The sequence below is a fragment of the Anoplopoma fimbria genome, chromosome 15, assembly GCF_027596085.1.
Source record: "Anoplopoma fimbria isolate UVic2021 breed Golden Eagle Sablefish chromosome 15, Afim_UVic_2022, whole genome shotgun sequence".
Lineage (NCBI taxonomy): Eukaryota > Metazoa > Chordata > Actinopteri > Perciformes > Anoplopomatidae > Anoplopoma > Anoplopoma fimbria.
This window is the reverse complement of record NC_072463.1, coordinates 23,730,358-23,756,593: the sequence shown is the minus strand read 5'-3', so window position 1 is coordinate 23,756,593 and position 26,236 is coordinate 23,730,358. Positions and strand designations below refer to the sequence as shown.

Here is a 26,236-nt window from a genome sequence, read left to right as displayed (position 1 = left end):
TTCTTGTGTGTGTGTGTGTGTGTGTGTGTTTGTGTGCGTGTTGGAGTAAGCATGAGTAATTTAGGGATTGCAAGGACTGTCTCCACATATGCCCTGTGCTGTCCCAGCCTTGTGTCTGTGTGAGTGCACACATTTGTCCTCTCGCTACATGAAGATCACTCATTTTGAAAGTTGCCTCTTCCTCCCCCCCCCAGCCTCTTTAAAGAAGCTCCTTGTTCCTTATTCAGACGTCCCGATGTCCTGCGTTCCCTCCCTCGCCACATTCTGTATAATGTACTCTACGACCTTGGCGAGAATGATCCAGTGGCAGATTGCTACATGGTAGGGGCACAGTAGCTATTATTTTGAGTCAGTGCAGGATAGACTGCCAATATTTCTTCCAAACAGGATGGGGGAGGTCAGCTGACCAAAATCAATCTCTGTAACATGCTTCACTATAACTCTTCAAAGCAGGTTCATGGCAAAGATATATTTCTGGCATTATCGCTGTGTTGTTTTCCCATCTCTGACGTCTCAAGATGCCCTTGTTTTTTTGGCTTTCGCTATAAGCTCAGAGGGGAAGAAAAATATATAAGTAATTTGTAGAGCATGCAACCAGTAGATACATATCTAAAAAGATTTGCTCTGCTGGTACAGCACAAAGATAAGTTCTGTTTAGTGCAAAATGCTGTGTTATTACCCAACTTGAAATGTGGATTGTTTTTGGCTTGTGTATGTTCACCCCATGTCTGCATTGGTTTCCTTCAGCAGCTTCTCTTTACATACAGTCAGTTAGGTGAATTGGAGTCCCTGAATAGTGTATCCTTCATCTTGCCCATTGCATGCTGGGATTGACTCCAGCCCCCTGCAACACTGGATAGTGTAAGTGGTATAGAAAATTTAATTTGCTCAGGTATCTCTGCAAACAGGTATTTAAAAGTTAGTTTTTCGTATGATTTCCTTATACTTTTAAATAGTTCAAACGAGATGCCTTTATTCCTTTGTGCTGACCAGGTGGATCCCATCCTTGTCTTACCTCGTCAGATCGATGTTTGAGTAAAGATATTCCTGCAGGCTCCAACAGGATGTGCCTCCATCTTGCTTGCAGGGTATAATGGAGCCACTGCTATAGTAGGTAGTCTTCTCCATAGCAACTGTTTCCGTTGCTAGGATACAGTATGTATGGAATGCATGGATGGCTTCAAAGTTGTGCTCTTGAGAGTCTAGACAGTTTAACCACCCTGAACAGTGGCAGCTATCAATGTGTGTAAGTTCTTATTACAGTGTTGGGTTGTTTTTAGGCCACAGCTAAATCATTTCTTTTACTCACCTCTTTTTAAAAATCCCCCACCTCCAGCCAGCCTTGCCTCTTTCCTCCCCTCCCCTCATTTGCCCCACTCTTCCTCGCCCCTACCCATCCTCCCATACAGCAGAGGGTAGTTGGCACCAGTATAAAGCTTCAGCCTCCTCCGACAACTCGTGCCTGACTCTCTGCCAACCTGTGTGAAGCTAGAAAGAGGAATAGCGAGAGGGAGGGAAGAGGAAGAGAGAGAGAGAGGGAAAAGGAGAGAAGGGATTTTTGGAAGGAAATAAACAGAGCAGCCTGGAAATCGACCTTTCCGTCACCAGTTTTGGCACCCAGGGATAGTACCTCTCCCGTGTCTCTGCATGAGGGGGCAGCAGCGCTTGGACTTCAGTTTTACGGGTGAGAAACACAGGACCATGGGTAGAATGGAAGGGTAACAAAGACTAAATACCAATCCGAAACAGTTCAAACTGGACATTGTTATCCGCTAAGCAACAGATTGTTGTGCCCTTGATTGATGGTAGCCATGATACAAGCAGAGCAGCGGGGTCCGATGTTTTGGTTCTGGTCCAGCCGCCTACAACCACCATGCTTAAATCATCAAAAGCTGACCAAAGTATTCCGCTTCAGTCCCGCTGTACTGTGTAGCCTGCACTGCGCTTTCAAGATATCCTCGAAAACCAAAGGCGCACAAAAGACATTACGCCCATATCTCATCCAAGTTGGGGAAAAAATCCTTTTTCATGAATCCTTCCCCCATATTCAGCCTGTTTTTCTTCTTTTGTAAACTCAGTCAGTCACCCTCCCTGCTTGTTTTTGTCGTCCTCTGTTCTTTCTTTTTCTGGCGTATTGAGGCAGTGTAGTGAGGGTATTCAGCCAGTTCTTTCTCTGTGTTAGGTGGGGTAATTCTGGCAGAATGGGGTGTGGGCGCTGGGCTGGCAGGAGGGAATGCTGGGCTAGGCAGAGTGAAAGGAGCCAGCCTGGCACCACCTGGACCTCTGCCAGCTGCTCCATGGGAGAAATACCCACAGCAGAGGTCAGCGTGCGAGTCTTTGTGCGGATGATTGCGTGCTTGTGTGCGTGCAGGAGGGTGAACACGTGTTTTGTAAGTGGAGAGTGAGGGATGATGGGAAGGTTTTGTGAGGAAGAGAGTGTGAAGCAGAGATGGAGAGCAGCTGAGATAGACGAGAGGGCGGAGGATGGGGTGGGTGGGGGCTCCGAGTTGGCTTCTCTGGTCAGCTCTGTGTCGGCGTGATCTTGGCTGTCTTCATTTTTACCTCTCTTTTTTTTGTTTGTTTATTTGTTTGCTTGTTTGTTTTCTCTGTGTTCTCTCTTGGATGAAGTGCTTGGTCTTTTTTTATAAAGCGCCCAAAGGCATGGTGGTCTGAAAGCCAAAAGAATCCTTCACTGCCTCTCTGCTACCCTCATCTGTTGCTTCTCACTGGCTATTTACTCTCTTTATTGTTTTGGCAGGCTGATCTCTCCTCCCACTCCACCTCCTCTATCGCACACTTGTTTCTCTCTTACTCTCACATTTTCTCTCTCCCCGTCATTTGGCAACTTCAGGACTTTTTATCTCTGTGGCCAAAATATGCAGGACAAGAGGGTGAGAGGGAGAGAATGAACACTAGACAAATTCACAGAAGAAGGATGAAGATTTCTTCTGTCCGCCTACCACCTTAAGTCACCCCTGTGGACTGAGAATATGTAGCCAGCACCGTCACTGACAGATATACACTGATTGCAGCTGACTGTGTCGGCGAACATGACCTGGCAGCGTCAAACAACCTGCTGCTGAAAGACAGAACTGTCGCTCAACAGGAGGGCAGGAAGTGACTGCCTGAAGGCAGCCCAGGCCTCTTGTGACATTTCCTAAGTCCTTCATGCTTCTGCAATCAGTTGCTGCACAGGAAAACCAAAGAGTTTTGTCTAATATCAAAAAAGTGTCCTTAAGGTGGCTCACCGAGATAGGTGTTATCAGCTCAAGTGCTGTGATGCTTCTTTTGCTTCCTGTGTTCTTCAAAACCCTTCTTAATCTTTTAGGTCAAGGCATTGCATTTGTTTTTTTTCAATGCTTCTTTGCTATCTGGCTTTACAGTAATCACTCAGTCTAAAATAAACTGCAGGTAACTGGTATTTTGCCTGTTGTTACAGTTATAGATCATCCCAGGCCTATCTAGGAAATGAACTATTATGACTCAATCAGATAAGAGGTTGTTGGTTTTCAGGTCAATGTCACACATCACATCTCTCTGTGGCCAGAGAGCAATCACACATTGAACTTAGAGCGAGCATCCATTGTAAGTATGTGCCTAAGCTCCTAGTGTACCCTGTGGCCTGTTTATCTGTAGACTAATATTAGTAGTTGCAGTACAAACCAGCCTTGCTTAGTGGAGATTTGCACACTAAGTCAACTCAGTCTTCTTAAACCATAATCCTCCTCACACATCTGTGGGCCACACACACACACACACACACACACACACACACACACACACACACACACACACACACACACACACACACACACACTCACTCACTTCCTTTTTAGCGCTCTAATTCCATGCACCACAGTTGGCATGCACCCCCCCCCCCCCCGCCATCTCTCAGCACTCCAGTTTGTTTTACTTATCGGGTATTTTTAACTTAGTGAAGATTAGGACAGCAATGGGTCTACTCGCGAGGGCCCTCCCCTGCTCGTGAGGTTACGCAGGCTCGTGCCCCTGAAGTGTCATCATTAGTTTGCTTCGTGGACACTAAATGGTGCCAAGCCTAGCACTTAATACACTCACATTTGAAAGCATATAGTAGAGTAAGAGGGAGATCAGGAAATAACTGTGTGATAGTGTTTAATTGTGGGCATTGAGGAGAGGACAGCAGGGTTAGAATGGCGGTCAAAGCCGTGTAATCTCTTAAATGTCTTCCAGCACAGAAGCCTGTGCCTCTGATCCGCCAGCCTGGGTCAGCCTGTAACAAAGTGCAGAGCTATGAGGCCTAGTCGAGGCCGCTAGTGGGCCCCTGCGCACACATGCTGTAATTTGTGCTGTTGAAATACGGTGTTAAGATTTGATTTCACATTTGCACACTGTTTCGCTTTACAGACAAACACGCAGCCAATGGGAATCCCACTGTGGAGCCTTTTCCAGAAGGCATGGAGACCATCATGCTTGGTGAGACTGCACAATCACACATTTGCGTAATCAGAATGAACCCAATATGGAATGCTGTAACCAGTTTGTGGTTATTGACACATTTTGATCAGATGCGTGGATGGTGTGGTAGACAAGAAGCACTAACGCTGTGGGTGTGTGTTTGAATGCATCTTTGTGTCCAGGTTTGGGCTGTTTCTGGGGAGCTGAGAGACTTTTCTGGCGGCTTCCAGGAGTCTACTCCACCCAGGTGGGCTTCGCCGGCGGCTTTACACCCAACCCCACTTACCACGAGGTCTGCTCAGGTAATACACTCGTGTGGGAATTTGCACATTTTCACATATGCGTGCCCTCAACACTTTGATATATGTTACCTGATCGTGCTCCCTCCCTGGGAGGAGGTGAAGTGGGTTGGCAGGACATTTCTCTGTGAAATCAGTCAGGGTTCAAGAGACCAAAAAATTGCAAAAGAAAAAGATACAGAGTCGTGTTTTAAGTACAGCGCTCTCATCCTCTCGCCGCCTTCCCCTTCATCTGCAGTCAACTACTCAGAATGCACTGCTCCAGATGGGCTGCACCCCCCATCCGCATCCCCCCGTCCCCACCCCCATGACCTACTTGTAAGGATTGGGCTCTGTACTGTGCTGTACTGCGGCGTTTTTTGCCAACTGAGGTTACTGTGTGTGAAGCGCCATAATACGGGCTTCTTTTCCTGAGACTGCGATATGGCGAACATCATGTTGGAGATAAAAGCTTGAATTCGGTAAATTCGCTATCAGAGCCCTTGAAAATATTCTGTCTACGCCCGCGTTTGTTTCTGTTCGTTTTTCCCTTATTGTGAGATTCAAATAGATTCATGTAGGGTGATATATAATTCAGAGGAAGTTGTCAAGCTTGCTCTTATTCGGCGTGCCTGTCTTGTGCATCGGGAGTTGTGAACTGTTAGTTTGGGTCTCCTCCATTTCCGAGGGTGCATCATTACATGCAGGCATGGAGTCTAGGTGCAGCATGGGGGACATAGGAGGGGATGAGACACCATGGGCCTGGCTGGCAAATTTTCTGAACAGTGCCCTTCAAGGGATGTATGTGTCCTATCTGTCTGCCTCTCCCAGTCTCCCTCTCTGTCAGCTTCCCAGCAAGAAGATGGTTAGCTATGAAGGAGGATGGAGATGGAGGCAGATGACAGAAAAAGAGAGAGAGCCAGAGAGCTGCAGCAAGTGAGGAAACGGGTAAAATAAACTTTTGAGGGGAAAGAAAAATTTGATAAAAAGTGGAAGCAAGAATGGTTGCCTGTCCATCGGCTGAGAGAGTGCAGGCGTCGCTCCAGTGGCCGTGACGGAGCAGAACACTGCGACGGCATGAGACCGAGGCGCTGTCAACACAGCCAGAGCAGGACAGACAGACAGACAGCCGGACGGACGGACAGACGGACAGAAAGAAGGGGCTGATGGAACTGTCAGCAGAGCCAGGGAAGGATGGAAGGACAGGAAGATAGATAGGTGGTGATCTGACAGACAGAAATGGGAGAGGTTGAGCTGCAGTCAAATTTGTCTTAGGAGGACAGACACCACAGACAGATGAGAGATGGATCAGCATATTTTATCTCGACTAATTCACAGCAGATGAGTTTGCATTATAAAATCAAAAGTTGATTCTGTTACCTTTTTGTGCTTAAGCTCCTCAGTGTTGCAAATCCAACAATCGTCATACCTAATTGACAAAAAAGGTTGCTGTGGACTCTTCCATAACAACCCATATAATCACTCCAAAAGGGTATCAAATCAATGATTTCTACTCTGCCAAAGTTTAGGCAACTAAAAGTATTGGTTAAGGTGAGGGAAACATTGTGGTCATGGTAAAAAGAAACCTATTGATACGGGACTAGGCGTGAACTACAGTCCCTTTTGTCAATGTCACCTGTTTTGTTGACCCCACAGACGGTATAACATCAACATGCTACTTCTGTCTCTCCTGTTTAGAGATGACAGTAACTACTCTCACAACCACAAGAGAAGGTTTGTAAGCAAAACTTTAATTTAGGTCATTTTAAATGTTTGTCAAGCGGCCAGTGCATTCGTTTTTCTGGTAGAGGACATTCTCTTCATGAAATCAAATTCTACCGTATCCAACAGCAGAGAACAATTAAACATAAAAGGCCAACAGGATGTCATGGTGATTTGGGAGGCCACTCTCACCCAGAAGGCTGTTCACCCGGCTGAAGTGTCCTTCAGCCAAACATTGAATCTCTAGCAGCTTTAGTGGCATCACTTCTTCATGCCTTTCACCCCCTTCAGATGCGACAGGCGTGGAAAATCATAGTGCATGTTCTTTTTTCCCCAGCGCGTCCTTACTGTCCTTCACCATGACTGCTAGCCTACAACCCAACTCAAAGTTGTCCGTAACCACAGCAAAATATATGCACATGGTGGGAGTCTGTGTATCGTGAAGGCTGTCCTAGCCAACCGCAGTAGACAATTGGTTGACAGCTCACCTGGGCCTTTGGCGATATAAACTGGCACATGTGCTTCCTCTTGCCTCTCCCTTCCTACAGCTGAGGTCCACCCTGCAGCCTCCGCTCTTTGTTTTTGCACATTCAACACCTCCACAGCACACGTGCCACACATCCATGCATTACTTTCATTGCTAACATCGCTGACTTCCACTCCCTATTGTTCATTTGTGTTAACCTTAGTTTTAATCAATTCCTTTTGGTTTAGATATGTGTGGACACCCTTTATGCCACATTCTTTGAGCCAGTTTTTGACATAATGTGCATAGTAAAAAAGGTAGACATACTATGATAAAACATCATGTATATATATATATATATATATATATATATCATTTTTTTAATTTAAAAAAAGATGAACGGCTCCAGCAAACACTGAATTATTCATTGTCAGATACTCGTGACAGACCGCTAGCAACCACTGAAAAGTGTGCCATCATTGATTTTAGGTGACTGTTTAAAGAGGTGAAGTCTTCCATATTCATTTGGCATGAGATAATCTTTTGTTCGTGCCAATTTAGAGACAGAAAGTGGGTCCAAGGCCAGATGCATGAATTTGGCAGCCCTTCTCCTATTGTCTGCTATGCACCTGATGCATTTATCTGTGTGGGCATGTCTTCCTGTGTATGTTATACCATCTGTGTGTACACCTGTGCACGTGTTTGTGTAATGTGTGAGAGACAGGGATGGCTACTATTGATTCAATCCTAACACTTCTGTATTTACATTCAGCAAAGGGAATATATTTGCGTTGAGGTGTGTGAGTATAGCTTTTGTGCTGTGTGTGTGTCTGTGCCCATGCGGCTGCATGTGAGATTCAAAGCCTCCCCATGTTGGAGAGGGCCTGCAGGCAGCTTGTTGAAGCTTTGGGGTCCTGGCAGCTGCACACAGGAGCGAGTGTCCGTGTGCTTTTGGCTACTTTCACCATAAGCCTTAACCTGTACTGTGCCTTCTCACTCTCTCTCTCTCTCTCTCTCTCTCTCTCTCTCTCTCTCTCTCTCTCTCTCTCTCTCTCTATCTGCACCTCTCTTTATCTTTCTTATCTATTACTCTTCCATTGTGCCATTAGGGCGGATTCAACCAGATTTTTTTCTACCCTGGCATATGCATTCAATGACAATTACACCAAACAAGAATGCTCCTGATAACGTCTGGTTTGCCATCTTCAATATGCAATTTTTCCGAAAAATGAAAGTTTGTGTTTCTCCTTTAGGTCTGACGGGTCACACTGAGGTGGTTAGGGTGGTCTTCTCGCCTAAAGACGTTGGCCTCGAGGAACTGCTCAAGAGCTTTTGGGAAAGCCATGATCCTACACAAGGTAGCAACATACACACAAACCAAAAACTTCACCCTCAAATAAGACCCATCCCGGGGGTCACAGGGTGTATTAGAGCAGAAGGATGATGCCCAGACGTGTGCCTGCGTGTGATGGGGGGAGGTCTCATGGGTGTAAGTCAATGCCAGACAGTGTTAATGTGTCTGAGATCCAGCCATCCATGGAGAGGCACACCAGTGTGGTGCATGTTCAAGCCCTAACTGCAAAAAAATGTGCATTCTGTGCGAATGGCATGTACTTTATCCAATGTAAACCAACCTTTTGTCATCAACTTCACATAAGGGCTCCGACTGATGCATTATGAACAAAAATGTGGTCCTTTCTAGCTTGAAAAGTGTTTTATTTTTGTTTTATTTTGCATGCGTTTCTTTGGTTGCTTTAATCAAGGGAAACTCGTGAATCTTTGCAAATATTCTTTGACTCAGGTTGCGTTTTGATCCATATTCCTACAATATACACTCTCTGCAGCAGGCCGAATATGTTTACCTTAATAGCATTTGAATCCTGGTCTCCTCACCTCTCTCCTCTTTAATGACACACGTCTCTTCCCCACCCGTCTCTCAACCCCCAACCTCTCCTTCCAGCCGCAACAAGAACCACGTGTCCCATAACCCATCACTCCCATCTCTTAGAATTTCTTGCTCTCTTGTTTTCTCTGCTCAATGGAGGAGGTGATGTAAGAACATTAATGCACCAGGAGGGCATATGGATGGTGTGTATGTGCGTGCGTGCATGCATGTGTGTGAGCGAAAGAGAGAGAGAAAGGACAGGCAAAGAGGTACTCTGTTCACTCATATTGAAGGAAGGGAGGGGCATGACAAGTTGGGAAGAGATGGATGAAGGATTTATAAGCCTGACCTTCAACCTTAAAACAAGCTCACACATGCACACTCACACACACAAACACACATACATGCACACTCAGTGACGTTGCCCACTTCGGTTCTGTTTTGGTTTTTTGAACCGTCATGGTTGTTTTCTCAGACACCGGCATGTTTGTGCATCTACCACATAAAGTTGACAGAACAGCTGTATGTTTTCATATGTTCTTCACATTCCACTTCACCTGGTCAACTAGAAGTAGGTTTGACAAAAAAGAGGCAGCAGCGGAAGTAACTATTGGGGTTCATCCATGAACCACATCATCCCTATCAGAGGAGATTCTCCTGTTCACTGTAGCCAAAGGAAGAGACATGTCTTACTACAGGCGGAGGTACAGGTGGAGCCAACACGCCACAGGGTGAAAGGCACTGAGGCCAGAAGAGTAGTCATGCATTTCCCCTGACTCACTCCCTTGTCTCATCTCATGTTTTATTAATAGCATGCAGCTTACTAGCTTTGAAATACGTTATTTATTTGTTTTTCTTACAGTTAAGACCAGGCGACACATTCCGAAATAACCACAAACTCAAGTATACTTTTCTTCTTCTAGGAGTGTCACTCCTTGTGCGTGACTTGCATGTAAATCCCTTCCGTGTCCATCTTTTTTCCGATTCTGGGTTCACGTGTAGCAGAAATTCCTCTGATTTGACAAATGTGGCGTGGAGTGGTGGAAAGGGGCCCGCTGGCTGTGCCTTCACGCATGCTTAAGCTCCAATTTATTCTGTCCACCTCCGAGTCGAGGCTTAAAAGAGAATGGAGAAATTAAGGAAGTTCACCCTTTTCCCTTTCAAGTGCACAGATCCACTAGAGATCATCACATAAGGAGACGAGCCCAGAAACATTACGAATTCTGTTTTCTCCAGACATGATCAACACAGAGCCCATCGTGGTTTATATATACACTCTTATGTTGGAGTGCTTGCGGAATTATCATGTACAGATGCATATTCAGTTGCATGCAATACTTCCTTTTAATGCGTGTGCGTGGGTGTGTATCTGAAAGTGTGTATGCACATACGTGTGTATGTGTTTTGAGATCAGTGCCTCTCTGCTTTGCCTCAGTTCAAAAGGGTTTAGTCCCAACAACGTGATGTCGGGCTGCGTCAGCTCCACCAATCCCAGCCTGGATAGCAACATTAGCAGCCAATCAGAAACTCCCAGCAGCCTTTGCTGTGTGCCCTCTTTCCATATTCAGCAACACTAGTCTCAATCTGCTGGCTTCCCTGGGATGTTGCATAAAGACCCCCCATTCAACGCGCTCCCATATCATAAGTTTCTTACGTCTGCAACTCTTTAGTTAGTGACATACCTTCACACGTGTGTGCATGGAAACACTCGAGCACAGATGAACTCCAAGCAGTCAAAGTGACACCTTCATGTCAGAGGGCAACAGAGGCTCGGTGTCATTGTGGGTCTTGAACACATGATTTGATGTATTTGGAATCATCACTGGTGAGACGCAAACACATCTTGCTGTTCTTTCACACACTGCAGATCAATTGCGCACACATTTCCATACTCGAGCATACTGTTCACTTCACATTATGCACAAGTGCTCATTATGCCTACTCATAGACAGCTTTTCTCCATTTGTGCGTACATGCGAATAGGCAGAACACACACACACACACACACACACACACACACACACACACACACACACACACACACACACACACACACACACACACACACACACACACACACACACACACACACATACACACTGTGAACGCATTGAAGAGAGTGCACACAGCTTCCCATGCCATGTCAGTTGGTTTACTGGATACCTCCTTGTTACGGAATATAGGCCCAGTTTCGCTCCCTTCATCCCTCGTCCCCCTTATCTCCCAGCGGAGGAAAGAAGCATCTTATCTGGCCACTGCTTTACCTTTTTTATTTTTTCCTTAACCCTACTTTTTAACCTGTCAACTCATCCCTCTATTTTTACTCTACTGCTACTCTCATAGTTGCATTACCATCCGTTTGTGCTCCTTAACCTTTTCAAACATAAGGTCACCTTCGGTACTCTTCTCTATATTTTTTTCCTGTGATTTCTGATGCCTCTTTTTTCTTCCACCTTTCCCAGTCTCCCGGTCTCCTCCTCTCTCATAACCCCCCCCCCAATTTTGCTGTTTCACCTGCACCCCACCACCCCTGTCCTCTTTGCAGCGAGCATAGCGGAGGGGCGAGTGAGCAAACGGCCTGGAGCCCGTCAGCACATCCGCAGAGCAGCGCAGTGAGTCGACCGCTCCCCGAGGCCATCCGCTCATCACACAAACACACTCGCATCCACTCACTCCACTTTTATCTCTTAGTCACTCTCTCCTCCGTCCCTCCCCCCACTTTCCCCGTTCTCCCATCTCTTCCTCCGTTTCCCCTCCCCGCCGCCCTTCTTCTTAACAACCAAGGCTTTTCCCCCTCCTCTTTGTTTCCTCCTCATCTCTTTTCCTCTCCTTTCCTTCCTCTTACCTCCTTCCTTCCATCCTCTCTATTTTTTGAGGCCATGCAGTATTTATGGTGTGGGCTGCTGATGCTGCGTCAGTGAACAGAGATAGACACAAAAACACAAATGCACGGCTAAGATGGCCGTGGCGTCTCTCCTCGTTTGATAATGTCTTCACGTATATGCACACTCACCCTTGAAGGTAGACAGTGGAGTCACTCGGTAGAAAATGGATATACTAAAGGTCTTTTAAATAGACAAGTGCGCTAAAAAAATCTTTGATGATGGCCATTTACATCCACCTGATCTTTTCCATTTATTTTTATTTATAGGGTAAATACTTTGTCTGGTCGCTGCATAGAGTAAATACTTTATATGTCTTAAGCTATAAAAATAGCTTATAAAAAAAGAGTTCTAATATGGCTAATCACACAAACACATAGTCGTGGATAGGGTCAAAAATAGACATAGATCAAGCTGTCTTCCATCTGCTAAGTCACACTGGTGGCAGTTACTTTCTGAAAATTAAAATGAGCATGAATATTCCCTTATATAATATCTTCACCCCAGCTGGCTGCGACACACGCCAATTCCCTGTTGGGGTACCCCCATGTCCCCCTTTGTCACCACATCCCTCAATTTAGGGTTGCCCCAGCCATCTAAAGCCAAACCCCGCAGGAGGTGACCTTGACCCCTGACCTGTGACCTCTGCCACCCCCACACTTCTAACCCAACCCCTTCCCTCTCGACTGGTTGGCTGAAAATTGCGTGCTCATTACCAGGTGTCAGTTATTACACCCTCACACACACTGACAGTCCTAATTTATGGAGATTGCGGCACGTGTGTGCACGCAGTGGGGGTTGAGTTATGTGTGTCCATTTGATTAGGCCGAAGTTATACTTACTTATTATTTGTATAATCTTGTTTCATAAGTCTTAGTTTTGTTCTCAGCATTTTTTGTGCACTTGTTCACCTTTCTTTGAAATAGAAATACTCCCACAGATAAGAACGTCATTGAAACAATATGGAAAAAATAAAACTGAAAAGGAGGTGTGGGGATAGTGATAAGGAAGAAAGAGCAAAATACAAAGATGATTACAAATTAAAAAAAAAAAATCTGATCCCTTCTTGATCTGGAATTGTTGATTAGAGACAGAGACCTCTGCATCGGTGCTCTGCATAATAATGACTGACACCAAAGAGCACACACAATTGCACACTAAATATTTGCGTTTACTTGAGTGTTGGAAAATTGAATTGACACTGGAAATCAAATTAATAAAAATATATTTTTTGCTCTGAAATAGATATAATTTGAAAATCAGTACTGACAAATATATTACCTATAGGGAAGTGAAACTGACTCTGGACAGAAAAAGTTACAGTAATAGTGTATAACTTATTCTCTCATCTCTGGATTTGAGTACAACAGTTGAACAAGTTCTACTTGTTAGATTTAGATGTAGCTATAAATAAACAGCGTGAGGGCCAGAGTCACAGTGCTCTGACAACATGCCCAGAACCATGAAGTGATCATGTTAGAGAGCACTGCTCCAGTCGAGAAAATAAAATGGAAGAGAGAGAACAGATTTTTAAAAAGGCATGACTAAAGTTACTGCTGTAATCTACATCATGTGCGCCTTAGAGCCATATATACATGCATATACGTGGTACTATGCCAAGGCAAACACAGCCCCACTGTTTGTTTAAGGTTCCCTCTGTATGTGTAGTGCCACCATCTGACAGCCAGCAGAGCTTCACTTTCTGTTTTGCTCTGTTTGCATGTGTCACATACTCAACCCTCTTAGTGTGTGTGTATATATATATATATATTTATATATATTCATATATATTCAGTGTGTGTGTGTGTGTGTGTGTGTGTGTGTGTGTGTGTGTGTGTGTGTGTGTGTGTGTGTGTGTGTGTGTGTTTGTGTGTGTGTTTGTGTGTGTGTGTGTGTGTGTGTTTGCACGTGCAGGCGAGTGTATGTGTGTGTCCGCTGGGGATGCTCTCACCATCCCAACTCCGTACTCTGCCTCTGTCTCCAGCGCGTCAGGAGCGGCTTACATAAGAACAGGGCAAAAATAGCTGAGAGGGGAGAGGAGGAGAGGGCTCTGCTGGCACGCACACAGTCGTAACGGGACCGCGGGGTACGGCACAACTCTGAGTACTATCACGCACACACACGCACATACAGGGAAGACTGCAGTTGTTCTTTTTATTTGCTGTGTACTTTTTTTGACAGAATAGTAGAAATAGCGTTAGCTGATCAGACTCTATCAGCGTGAAAAAGAACAAATAATCCTTGATGATGTTTTCAGCTTGGGCGCAGGGCAGTGTTGAGGTTCTCTCTCTAGACCTGAGGGGTGTGAACAAGTATCACATTGTGTGACAGTGTAGGGAAATGGAGGTAGGGGTTAGACATAAAGAATTAAAAGAAGAATAAATATCAGATTGTTCATTAGTGCTCACTCTGCTGCAGTCTAATTGGAACGCACTGCCAAGTGCAATAATTCCGAAATTAACTTCAAATGTTTCTACTCCATGCTCAGAAGGACGCAAAAACTCACCAATTACGCAGAAACATTTCTTAATTGCAGACACTGACAAGAGCTTGACTGCTGAAATGTTTATCCTTTCGTCTCTCTTATTAAATTATAGTGTTGTTTTGCCTCATTTGCAGTCTGTTCTTGTTTTACATCTATTTGAGTAATCCTGAAATACAGAGGGAGTGAGGGAGCTGAAAGAGAAGGAAAAGTGGGACGGTACATACGGAGGTGGAGAGTTGAGGCTTATCTCAGCTCTTACAGTAGTTAAAGGATGAAGGATCGTTGGGTATAAAGACACCAGGGGGAGAATAAGCCGGGGTCAGGCCACCGGTTCTGTAGAAGGACATTACACGCATTGTTACAGTAATGTCTTCTTCTGTCATCATCTCTTCCGTCCTTACCAGTTCTTCACCAGCATCCCCTTAATCTGATTACCGTACCTTCTTACTGTTTCATCTCCTTTTTTTAGCCTTCAACTTAAAATTACAAGCTTGGCTAAGCTCGGTGCATCTTCACCCCTTCTTTCACCAACCCCTCGACCACACGAATGCACCTGAAGATATATGAACTTGTGGTTAAAGAGAAAAGGGAATAGAAGGTGGAGGGAAATGAGTGAGCGGTGAATAAGGAAAGGTGAAGTGGAGGAATAGTAGGCTTTTATCCTCAACAGCCAGCAGGGACAAGCTGAGCGGTGCCATTTTTTTTTTTTTTTTCATGCAAGGGTAAACACTGGAAGAGATTTTACAGAGTTGCCAGAAATCCCAGTGGAATTAAACACAACAAGGCCAAAAAGTGTATGCATTTACGTTTGTGTGCACAGGTTTTGTACATGAATGTCTGTTGGAAAGAGCAGCTACTCCCTCTGTGACTGGAAATAACCCACCACCCTTCCATTTTGTTTAGTTTGGCTTTTGTATTAAAGGGGCTACTTTTACATTTTCTTATTTAGGGGGGTATATAGTATAATTAATATTTTTGGCTTCGTGGGCGTAGGTCAGTGACCCTGAGAGGCGGTGTGTGTGTGCACGTGTGTGACCCGAAACCCCTCCCCCTCTGTCCACCCCCCCCATTACCCTCTGCTTTCAGAGGCAAGGCTCTCATGCATAATGCAGAAAGAACAGGGAGGCTCTCATTAATAATTACTGCCTCCTTTGATGGATGGAGAAAATAACAGAGGGGGCTGTTAAAAATGGAGAGAGCAAGAGAGAGACGGCGAAGGCAGGAGGGGGGGAATTTTTGGGTGGCATTTGTTGCCGTTGTAGTTCTTTGAGGACTCTATGCTTATAGGGCTGGATTAGGAGTTAGTACAGTCAAAACCTAGGCTGATATTTTGGAAAGTGTTAATATTCTGATAAGGGAGTAATTCATCGTCCGATGGAGGAGAGATCTCTGTAGATATGACGAATGTCAATTGTCTTTGTGTTGGAAGCAGCCACTACCACTCAAGGGTGTTTGTCGCTTGACTTTTCTTTGATATTCCATATCATTACTCTTTTCTTTGTGATGAAAAGCCTTTGTCGCCTCTACTTTCTTATATGAGATATTAAATGTCTACCTTTCCTGCAAGGTAGTAAATCAATTCTAATATGTTTGGCTGTAAAATAGCTTTAATCAAATTACAGCAGTCAAACCATGATACCATGTTTCATAATATATAGTTTTTATATTATATACATGTTCCTCTTAGCATTAATGCATGTTTTATCCATACATGATCTTGCACATAATACACAAGCATAGGTGTGTGTGTGTGTGTGTGTGTGTGTGTGTGTGTGTGTGTGTGTGTGTGTGTGTGTGTGTGTGTGTGTGTGTGTGTGTGTGTGTGTGTGTGTGTGTGTGTGTGTGTGTTGACCTGGTCAGAATCTCGGGGTCAGCATGGAAGGTCATTGGGAGCAGCAAAGCTACAAGATCCCTGCCAGACAGCCAATCAGAGTAAAGGCTCTGGTGGAAAGCCAATGGCAGAGTGGCTTGGTGGCCTTTGATGGAGGGGCCACCATTAGCCTCGTCACTGAACAACAGCACTGGGGGCAAGATGGCCGACATCCAACACTGCAGAGACGGAGAGAAAGAGGGTGAGGGTATAGATGGAAGCAAAGGCAGACAAATGAGAGAATGGGTTGATTTGTGAATGAGACAATAAACATACAATTTATGGAAATAATTTACAATGGACGATTTACGTTTATGAAACAATAGAATATGATATTGGGGATGTTTTTAGCCACATAAGCATCATGGCATAAAGGATGGCAATGGTGGTCTGCAGGTCTGTCCACAGCTTTGGTTCAGACTATAATATCTCAATAGCCATTGGATGGATCCTCATGAAATTTAGTACAGACGTTCACGATGAGTTGTAATCATTTTGGCAGTGCCAACTCCTCATCGAGCAGGTTCACCCAGTTTTGATTTTGTTCAGTACCTTAGTTAATGACCAAATACCCGCAAAACTAATGACACTCCCACTAGCTTCCACTCTTTGATTAGCTTTGATTTGAGCATGGTGACCATAGTAACATTATACCTGCTAAAAATCAGCATGTTAGCACTGTGATTGTGTCATGGTAACTGGTGAAATGATTAGTTGTTAGGTCTAGGGGATTTTATTTAATCTAAGCCTTTATGACTTTGCCAGCTAATAACACACCTCATACCCTGTGGTTGCCAACAATAAGGAAGGGTGTGGACCTTATGTGAACTGAGCCTGCTTTCTGTTCCAGATCATTCAGGTTGACAATTGACAGACAGAAACTAAACTTAAGTACTTCAGGAATGAGCGATATATTTCATGGTCCATCAAGGCCTCAACTTGGAGTTGCAGCTGTCAGCTAGCACGCTACTCTCCCTCTATTGGTGACTGACCTCTTGAGAGACCAATCACAAATGACAAGTGACAATCGCTGAGCATGACTTCATGAGCATGTTGGCCTTTAGTGTCAAAGACTGCACGCTTAAACTGAACCTAGCAGAGCCGCTAGCTTGAATGTAAACTCTTAGTCTTCTTTATATTTAATTTAAGATTTGTTGACTGGATCTCCACTAGAGATGGAATAGTTGTATGTTGTTGTGGAAAAAAGAGGTTCTTGGCTGTAAACTGCTCAAAATCTGCAAAGAGGAAAGTACATATCCTTTTTTTGTTTGTTTTTTCTCTCTAAACGCCTTTTCAACTCAAGGATTAAACAAAAATGCAGAATATTCATTGATGATTTTTTGTGTTCAAAGCTCTCTGCATGTCCTATGGGTGGCGCCAATGAAGAACGTTATTGTAACGAGTGTTTACGAAGAGTTCATTGCACTGGTTTTCATCATTTAGAGAGTGTTTATGATATGTGATACATGGCCTTTATCACAAGGCTTAATGGTCAGTTAATAATGGTCAGCTTATAATACCGGGGCTGGTGGATGTCACCAGCAAAGTGCCCTTATAGGCTTCCACTAATGGTAATAATAATAAAAGGTCTAATTGATGCCATCTCTTATCTTATATTGTCAGGTTTTATAGTGTACTTATAGACTTCATGTATTTTCTGACACGTATTATGTCCATAGCATAATGTCAGCAAATCCATTTGGAAATTAATGTTTCTCTATGTGTTACCTTGGCAACAAAGTAGGTTTACCCCTCTTTTGGCGGCTACTCATCATCACAGCTATACTTTCCCAGATGTTGCCTTTATGTTTTTTGTCTTTATAATCTTCATTTCGTTTGTCAAACAGGGCACTATGCTGTGGGACCAAATGGATCAATATCCATATTGTTGTGTGGCGGTATGAACAAATTATGTGCAAGAAAAAATTGATTCCGTGATTATTTTATTGGTTGGGTTCCAGAAATCGAAACAACGGCTTTAAAAAAAATAAAAATAAATGCTAAATACAACATTTTTAGATTCGATGTGCATAGGCTCATAAAGTTAGATGGGTTCATATTTTAGAATTCACGTGTGATTCATGGGCTTGAATTATTAATGGCAACAGTGCCATTCGCTTTAAGGTGAAAGAGATGTCCATTAGCTTTATTTGGAGCAGCTATGAAATATTTTAAATGTAAGATACATTGTATTTTTGATAGAGAGGATATGAAAGCGAATAGGCTCTATACTGAACAAACACTAATATGCACACCTATTGTTCAACTGGATATTCTCCACAACACACTGTTTTATCACTTTCATTGAAGCAAATTCTCTGAGGCATTCAGTGTGTGTCGGAGAACGGGCGACGTCTGCTTGTCTGCTTTGATTTGAATGAAGACCAGATGAATACTTATAGCCATTATATCTCAACAGACTGTCACAGATAGATTGTGACACTCGATGTATGGTAACATTTAATCTAAAGAGAACAAGATATGCTGTGTCAGGGAGATGCCAGCATCTTGTGGCCCCAGCTTGTCAGCACATTCAGTGAAAAATTGTAATTCATTGTAAAAAGAAAACAACACAGATAGGTATTAACAGGTGTCTCTTACAGTATGTGGTTGGACAAAATGTAAAACATGTTGAAGCTTTTGTGGGCGACAGACCTTATCTCACAAGGAAATCCTTTGGGGTTGAGCACTACAAATGTGGTAAGGGTAAACTGGCATGGCAGTGGCCACATCTGATTGGTTTATGTTTTTTTTTGTTCATCATCTGTCAATGTGTCATCTGAGCTTCTTATAGTTAGGCTTGACATAATTCCCTTCCATGTTAGAGCACAATAAGCATTTCATCACACAAACTGACTACCTTAACCACTCATTACAATTTAGAGAGGCACTGTTTTAACAATTTAAAGCACAATATTTTACATTTTCAGTGGATCAAATGATAATGTGTAGCATGAACGTGTCTCTGCAGATCCCCTACAGCTCTGTGAAGCATTTTAGCATCTTTCAGCTCATTGTTTTAGTTTTATTTTACAGTTCCAAACATGTTTGGTTCACTCTCACCGCTTTCCGCGACCATTTTCCAGTTGCAGTAAACAGCTGTTTTTAACCGAAAAAACACAACCTACCTGCCTTGCAGCAAATGGCAGACACAGTTAGCAACTTGCTGGTGAACAAAGTGGAGCATTTAGCTGCTAAAGTGGTGAATACCAAAACTGTAAAAAAAAATTAAAAAGGGGGCGTGAACCACTCAAGTTTGTTGGATGGACGCAAACACGACTCCAAATTAGTGCTAATGCTGCTCTGTGTCTGATGTGTCATTGTTGTATTAACAGCTTGTTTCGCTTCCCCCAATTAGCCAAAAATAATTGGCTAATGGTGCTTAAGACATTCTTTAAAAACAGGGAAATAAATGGACACAACAACAAGACACAAAAACCAATACTCATACTGTTCCAAAGACACTGCATACATTGAAGGAAGCAGAATCGGCTACTCCATTGATGTAGCTTTGATATATGGCCACTGATCTTTAGCAATCAGTGACCATTAAGCAAAGTTTGAGGGGTCTGTTGTTGAATATAACTAAGCCACTGTCGCTCGCTGCCTGCAGGCTGAAAGACAAATCCGTATAAAGCCTTTAAAGAAGAACACACACACATGACACTCTCCCCAGCCGGGAGGCCAAAGATTGAGAAGGATAAGGATTTAGAAAAGAAATGCATAAAAGGAATGATGCTTTTCAGTAAAGAGGAGGAACAAAGACTGAGTGGGAGAGAGGGTAAGAGACAGACAAGAGCCTGCCATGGACTGGTCCATGTATGCCAAGGCTGTTAAGGATTGTAGACTCTGAAAAGCGCAGGAGTGATGGCAGCTGTTTGGCCCACTAATCAAGGTACACTAGGCCTGGGCCTCTTCCAAACACACTGATGTAAAGCTGATGAAAATTCTGACAGTGCCACAGATGACAAAGAGGAATAAAATACACCCACCAACATGAGCCCATACACCTACACACCGCAGGCCTCCCTAATGAAAGCACAAATCTGCTGTGATCTTTAAATTCATTTGGCTTCATGAATTCAAAATGACGGATGATGACATAATTGTGAAAACCTTTTACATGCAAATGACACGTCGTCTGTGGTGATTGTGGTACTTGTGCTTATTTGTGGGGTGTCTTATTGTCCCTTTATGTGTGTGTGTGTTTACACAGGTATGAGGCAGCAGAATGACCGTGGTACTCAGTATCGTTCAGCCATCTACACATCCAACCCCACTCAACAGGAGCTTGCATTGAAGAGCAAAGATGCCTTCCAGCAGGTATAATTCCCACACACACAGACAGGATTAAAATACGAGAATTACTCAAGCAGGGTGTTGCATATAGCCAACCAAGTGTAGAGTAACGTTAAACATCTGTTGAAAAAGTGTAAATAATGAAAATGCAACAATTTTTAGAAATGTTCTGTTCAGTGTTGAGGTACCAGTCGGAAAACTCTGGTTCTGAAAAGTGAAGCCAATGCGCAAGTGCCTTAAAGTGCACTCAGGGGGGCCTTTTCATTTGCTCACTTTATTACCTCAATAAGAATTGAAAACATTAGTTTATTGTCTCAGTCACTAGTTTGTTAGTTTGTAGTCTTGTTCAATACAGCATGATGTTCATTTAGTAAATCATGATCCCATTTAGAGAAAAATAGACCATAAAGAAGGATATGCTTTAGGGGCGTGGCTACTTTGTGATTGACAGGCCGCCACCACAACGTTGTCCTTGTTTTCGTTTTACAACTTTAACCCTTTCACAGTGTATTTTCAGTTAATTGCAATTGTTTTGTCGATTTAAATGTTGTTCAACATTCAGTTGTACTTGGCTCCAACTTCTAATGTCACTTTTGGATGCTATAAAAATCTAAACCAAAAAAAAGCCAAAAACCAATATGACGGCAGCAAAAATGCTGGACTGGAAGCCCTCAAAACTGCAGTCCAAAGTGATGTCACGGTGACTACGTTCACTTCTTATATACAGTCTATAGGTGTAACATAAGAAACATTGCCCAAACTTTACACACATCATACAGGTCTACATTTATGTGGTAACTTTCATTAGTAGATGTTTGTGTTTTGTATCATGTCGGTAATAAAAATGAGAATATACAGAATGTGCAAAAAATATATAATTTCAAATATTATTATTTTTCTTTGCTTTGCCGTTAAGCAGGGCTTAGCTGTAATTTGGAGTTGTCCCAGTTATTTGAATAGGAATAAAAGGGCAGTCTCTGGAGTGGTGACCTCTAAGAGTTTGATGCTGTTTAGTGAAGCAAAGCCACCTCTGTTTAGTTGATCTCCATCTACATCCAATCGGTGACACCCTCTTTTATTAAACTGAATGAGAGGAAGAGGGTCAATAGGTCATCAAAACTAATTTACAAAGCTCGTCCTTTCAGTGGCACACGCGTCTCCCTTTTGTTCTTTCGTCCATCTGTCCGTCCGGCCTTCCATTAGTCCATCTATCCGTTGATCCCTGCATCACTTTAGTTTGTTCATCTCTCCCCTCTCCAAATGGAATTCATGGACAAGCTGGCAGGGGGCATAGGGGAGCAAATTATGATCGTCATGGTTACTTAGGGATCCCTGGGGTCAGCAGTCATGGGCCACAGGGCTGTTCATGTTGCCATGGCAACAACCTCCCAACCTTGGCCTTGGGCTGGGGTCAGAGGTGAAAGAGGAATGGCAGCTGAGACCAGGAAGGTGGTGAATGGGGGAAAGAAAGAAAAAGAGGGAGGCAATCAGATCAGAGGGCCATGACTGACTGACAGGTAATAAACTGACTGACCACACACACACACACACACACACACACACACACACACACACACACACACACACACACACACACACACACACACACACACACACACACACACACACACACACACACACACACACACACACACCATCCAGGTTTATAAGCCATGCACCATCACAGTTTTTACAAACATAAAATCACAGCTGGAGTGGAGTAGTTTAATATATAAAGTGTGTGAAATGAAGAACGCACAGACTTCATAAATGCATCGCTGAAAGCTTGATGGGAAATGTAGGGCAAAAAAATCAATATATATATATATATATTATAAATGGAAATAAGGCAGATATATTTTGATATACCTCGGACAGGTGTTGATAAATGATCTCACCTCTAAAGATATGTTATTTGTTAGTCATTGACATTATAATATGATATTTGTTAATTATTGGATATTACAATAATAATTTATTGAACTTTGAAACTCAACTTTAATCTAACATGACAGGTTCATTTAAACCCTTTAAAAAAAATCCAGCGACCAGTAACCAAATGGTCCATGGGATTGTTTTGTCAAAATAAGACATAAAATAGTAACAATAAAATCCATGAACATTTGCTTGGTGTCTTGTTTTCATTAACCCATTGTTAATATTTAACAAAAATACAGTTTACAATACCCTTAAATCCCTGGCAAACTTTTTCTTGTGGTATACAGTATACAAATATATGCTGTGTTGACAAACATTAGAATCACAATACTGTCCTAGAATATTTATGGTACCACTGACAATTGACTAAGTTTATTTATTTAGTAGCCTAACTTTTTCTGAAAATAACAATGTGTGTCATCCCTGGCTAAGATATGTAATGACTATGATATGAACTCTGAATACTGAATAAACTGCCAAGTGTTCAATGGGTTCATTTTACAAAAAAAAAGGTGTGTATCAAGCATTATCTTCTTGTCACCTCCATGCCAGAAAAAAGATGAGAACCCTAACCCAGTTTACAGCAGACACTCCAAAAACACACCCATTTATGAACATCCAGAGCAGAAACAGCGCTCAGACTTTTCCCTCGTTCTCCCCCTCTCTCTCCCCACCAACGCTGCTGACACCACCGATCTGTCAACCACTTCAGTGGCACCCCAGTTTCATCTGAGGGCCACTGGGACACATATCTTCTCAAAGCAGCTGACACGCTCTGAACCAAAATGGCAGCTTCCTGCCCTGAAATGGTTGCCTTGCCGCATTGATGCTGAGTCTCAAGAACGCCCTGGCTTGAAAATGGCATCTCTACAGAGGAAGGTCTTGCTGTGTGTCCGTCTGTGCGCGTGAGGTTTTGTGTGAGTGTGTGTGTGTGTGTGTGTGTGTGTTGTGTGTGTTGTGTGTGTGTGTGTGTGCGTGTGTGTGTGTTTGTGTGTTGTGTGTGTGTGTGTGTGTGTGTTTTTATCCCAAAAGGCCAGTGCTCTCTTATCGGGAGAAGTGAGTGCATGTTCAGTAGAGTGACAAGAGTGCGTGGGTGGAGGCGATTCCAAGTCGATCGGAGATAAGACAGCCATCACAAAATCCAGATTCCACCCCACTGCCAGCCCATGACTCACACACACTCACATGTACGTACAGACACACACGGAGACATACATTTGGCACATACACGCAGAGCCCAATGAATAATTAACCCATACGAAGAGTCTCTTCTGCAGGGCTTTCAGTTTCTTAACTTCAGCATTGGGGGTGGGGGGTGAGGGAGAGTAAGGCAGAAAAGCTTGTTTAAGCGCGAGAGCAGAGAGGGGGGAGGAGAGAGAGGGAGGAGAGGGAGCCGGGAGAGGAGAAGGGGGTTCTCTATAATGAAATTTGAAATTTGCAGAACATCAAAGGCTTCTGTAGCCAAGCCGCTGTAGCAGCAGAGCAGAGAGGAGGAGTGCGTCTCTTTCTCTCCCTCTGTCTCCCCCGTCTCTCTCTCTCGTTCCCCTTTTCTCTTTCTCTCTATCCTTCCCTCTCTGCTAAAACGTGTTTCCCCAGAGCTGGGAGAGGGGGGTGGGGGTGAGTGGAGGGCGAGAGAGAAGGGATGGGAAGAGTTGATTAGGAGGAGAGTGCAAGGCGATGGTGGGGTTCGTAGGATGGGTTAGGGTTTTGGAGAGAAAAATGGAGGAACGGAGGCTCTATATAATATGTATATGTGTATATATATATATATATATATATATTTGTGTGTGTGTGTGTGGGAGAGAGATGAGTGTGTGTGCATGTATGAACAATAGTTTTTATCAAGCCAGCTTGAATATCGCGTGTGTGTGTGTGCACATGCACATGCATGTGTGTGTAGGGCCTTGGAGGGGTGAGTGTGCCCTCTGATAAGGCATCCCAGCTTAATGAGCTTGAAAGGGGGAAGCAGGGGGTACACAGGGGTGATGGCTGGAAAAAAATGGGGCGGGGGGGGGGGGGGATCGTTCGGGGCTTAAAATCTTGAGGAGAAGCCCGGGGGTTGTTAAAAACGGGGCACAGCATCAGCAGGTTTTGTAATCGGGCTTCAAGTCACACCAGCTCACGTCTCTCATTTTGGAAATTCTTCAAAAGTCAGATTTACCCTTCCAGCTATTCCCCAGCTCCCGCATTTTAAAATCTGTCTGTGTTTTACATGGAAATCTTTTTTGCTGTTTTGCTGAACTGATCGATCGCAACATGACATCTTTCTCACGAAACTACAAGGTAGTATTGGCTAAGACATAACGGTTAATACAAAATTGAAGAGGTATATTGTTCACAAATTACTTTTTAATTGCCTGAAGGTAAATGCCCATCCCTGAGTGAGATACTGATATTGAGATATTGAGTACTGTGCAGCTGAAATGTTTAAAAGTCGATCGCTTTTCACAAGAACGAGGGATGATCTTCTGCATTTTTTTATTTCAGTCTTCAGATGTTGAGCTACTTGTTGTCTGCCCTTGGAAAAAAAACAAAAAACAACAACAAAAAAAAAGATGTAGGAGCACGCACCGCCTCGCTTGAGACAGGAGTGTGTGCATACTCTCACCCTCTCAAAATGTAGGAGTGTTGGCTTCCGCGCTCACAAAATGTAGGAACGCTCGCTGAAGATTAGAGCCCAGCTAAAATGGATGCCTGACCCGTGCTGAAAAAGAGAAGGATGAACAGAGCAGGGCAGAAAAAAAACAACTCTTCATCCTCTGTGCAGACGAAAACACAGAGGGAATACACATCCTTTAGCTCTCACACACGAAGTGATGTACATGAATGTTTTACATATATGGCATTTCACAGAACATTGCAGGGACAGGAAGCTCAATGTACTACTGTTCGTTAGCTTTTCTATCTCTTTCATACTATTTTTTTTTTTTATCAGCTCACTACGATCTGTTTTCATTCTGTTAGCCTCTGGATTAATCTCCAATGCTCTCCTCCACTTCCCTCCATCTCTTCCTGCATGTCTCTGCTCCATCGCTGTGTCTCTTTCTCTCCCCGTCTTTCTTGCGCCTTCGTCCTTTTTCTCCATCCCCATTGCTCCGTCTCGCTCCGTGAGGTCATAGAGGGGAAGCGTGGTGACTAGTCGATAAGTATCATGTCAGCCTACTTTACGTGTTTTCAGGCAGAGCCACAGTCTATCTGTTACCAGCGTTGTCCCGCGGAGCAGCTTTGCATTTGGCAGTACTCGTAGTGTATTTTAAATTTTTAAGATGTTGAAGGGTTTCATGTGCTCCAACATTCAGGTGTGCAGCTGCAGAGAAGGTTACATTGTTTCTAGGTCTGTGCAAATGAGAGTTTTTAGTGACTTACAAACCATTTGTTGTTTTTTTGTCTTTAAATTCTGAAAATGAAGTACATTTAAGTACATTTAAGTGCTTTATTAAAGTAAAACTTTGAGGTACTTGATTTTAACTTATGCATTTAAATTTTATTTCTACTTTATACCCTCCTACATTTCACAGGGAAGATTTTACATACTTTTATAATTTTACTACATGTTTTGCCAGATCAATATTTTACATACAATACATGTGAATAGCTTGTGAAATATGATTCAATATTCTACATTATAACAGTATATCATGTAGTTAAAATTAGCTAAATTTAGACAAACTACAACATAAAATACTGTTTAGACACTAATGCATCAGCAAAGATATTCCCTAATAATTCAGTAACATGACACCTTTTATAGGCATCATTATATTCCCTAATGGGTATTTTTTTTTCTTTTAGTCTAGTAAAATTACAGAATAGGACATAATGCTTGTGATGTAGTATTTCACCATCGAGGCATTGCATTTCTTTGCAATAATAGATCTCAATACTTCTTCCGTCACTGCTAAATTAATATATTTTTACATTATAAACCCTGTAAACCATGGTTTGGCTTTACTTTCCTAATTTGAGTAATGCCA

General features: G+C 43.2%; 1 protein-coding gene across 1 annotated transcript in view; it reads left to right on the top strand.

Annotated features, from left to right (window-relative positions):
- Positions 1 to 26,236, top strand: part of msrab (methionine sulfoxide reductase Ab) — a 32,873-nt gene that overhangs the window by 1,669 nt on the left and 4,968 nt on the right. Inside the window, exons 2-5 of the mRNA XM_054614252.1 lie at positions 4,387 to 4,455; positions 4,620 to 4,739; positions 8,157 to 8,261; positions 20,242 to 20,348. Of these exons, the coding sequence (XP_054470227.1) occupies positions 4,387 to 4,455; positions 4,620 to 4,739; positions 8,157 to 8,261; positions 20,242 to 20,348 (401 nt within the window). The remainder of the gene's footprint in view (positions 1 to 4,386; positions 4,456 to 4,619; positions 4,740 to 8,156; positions 8,262 to 20,241; positions 20,349 to 26,236) is intronic.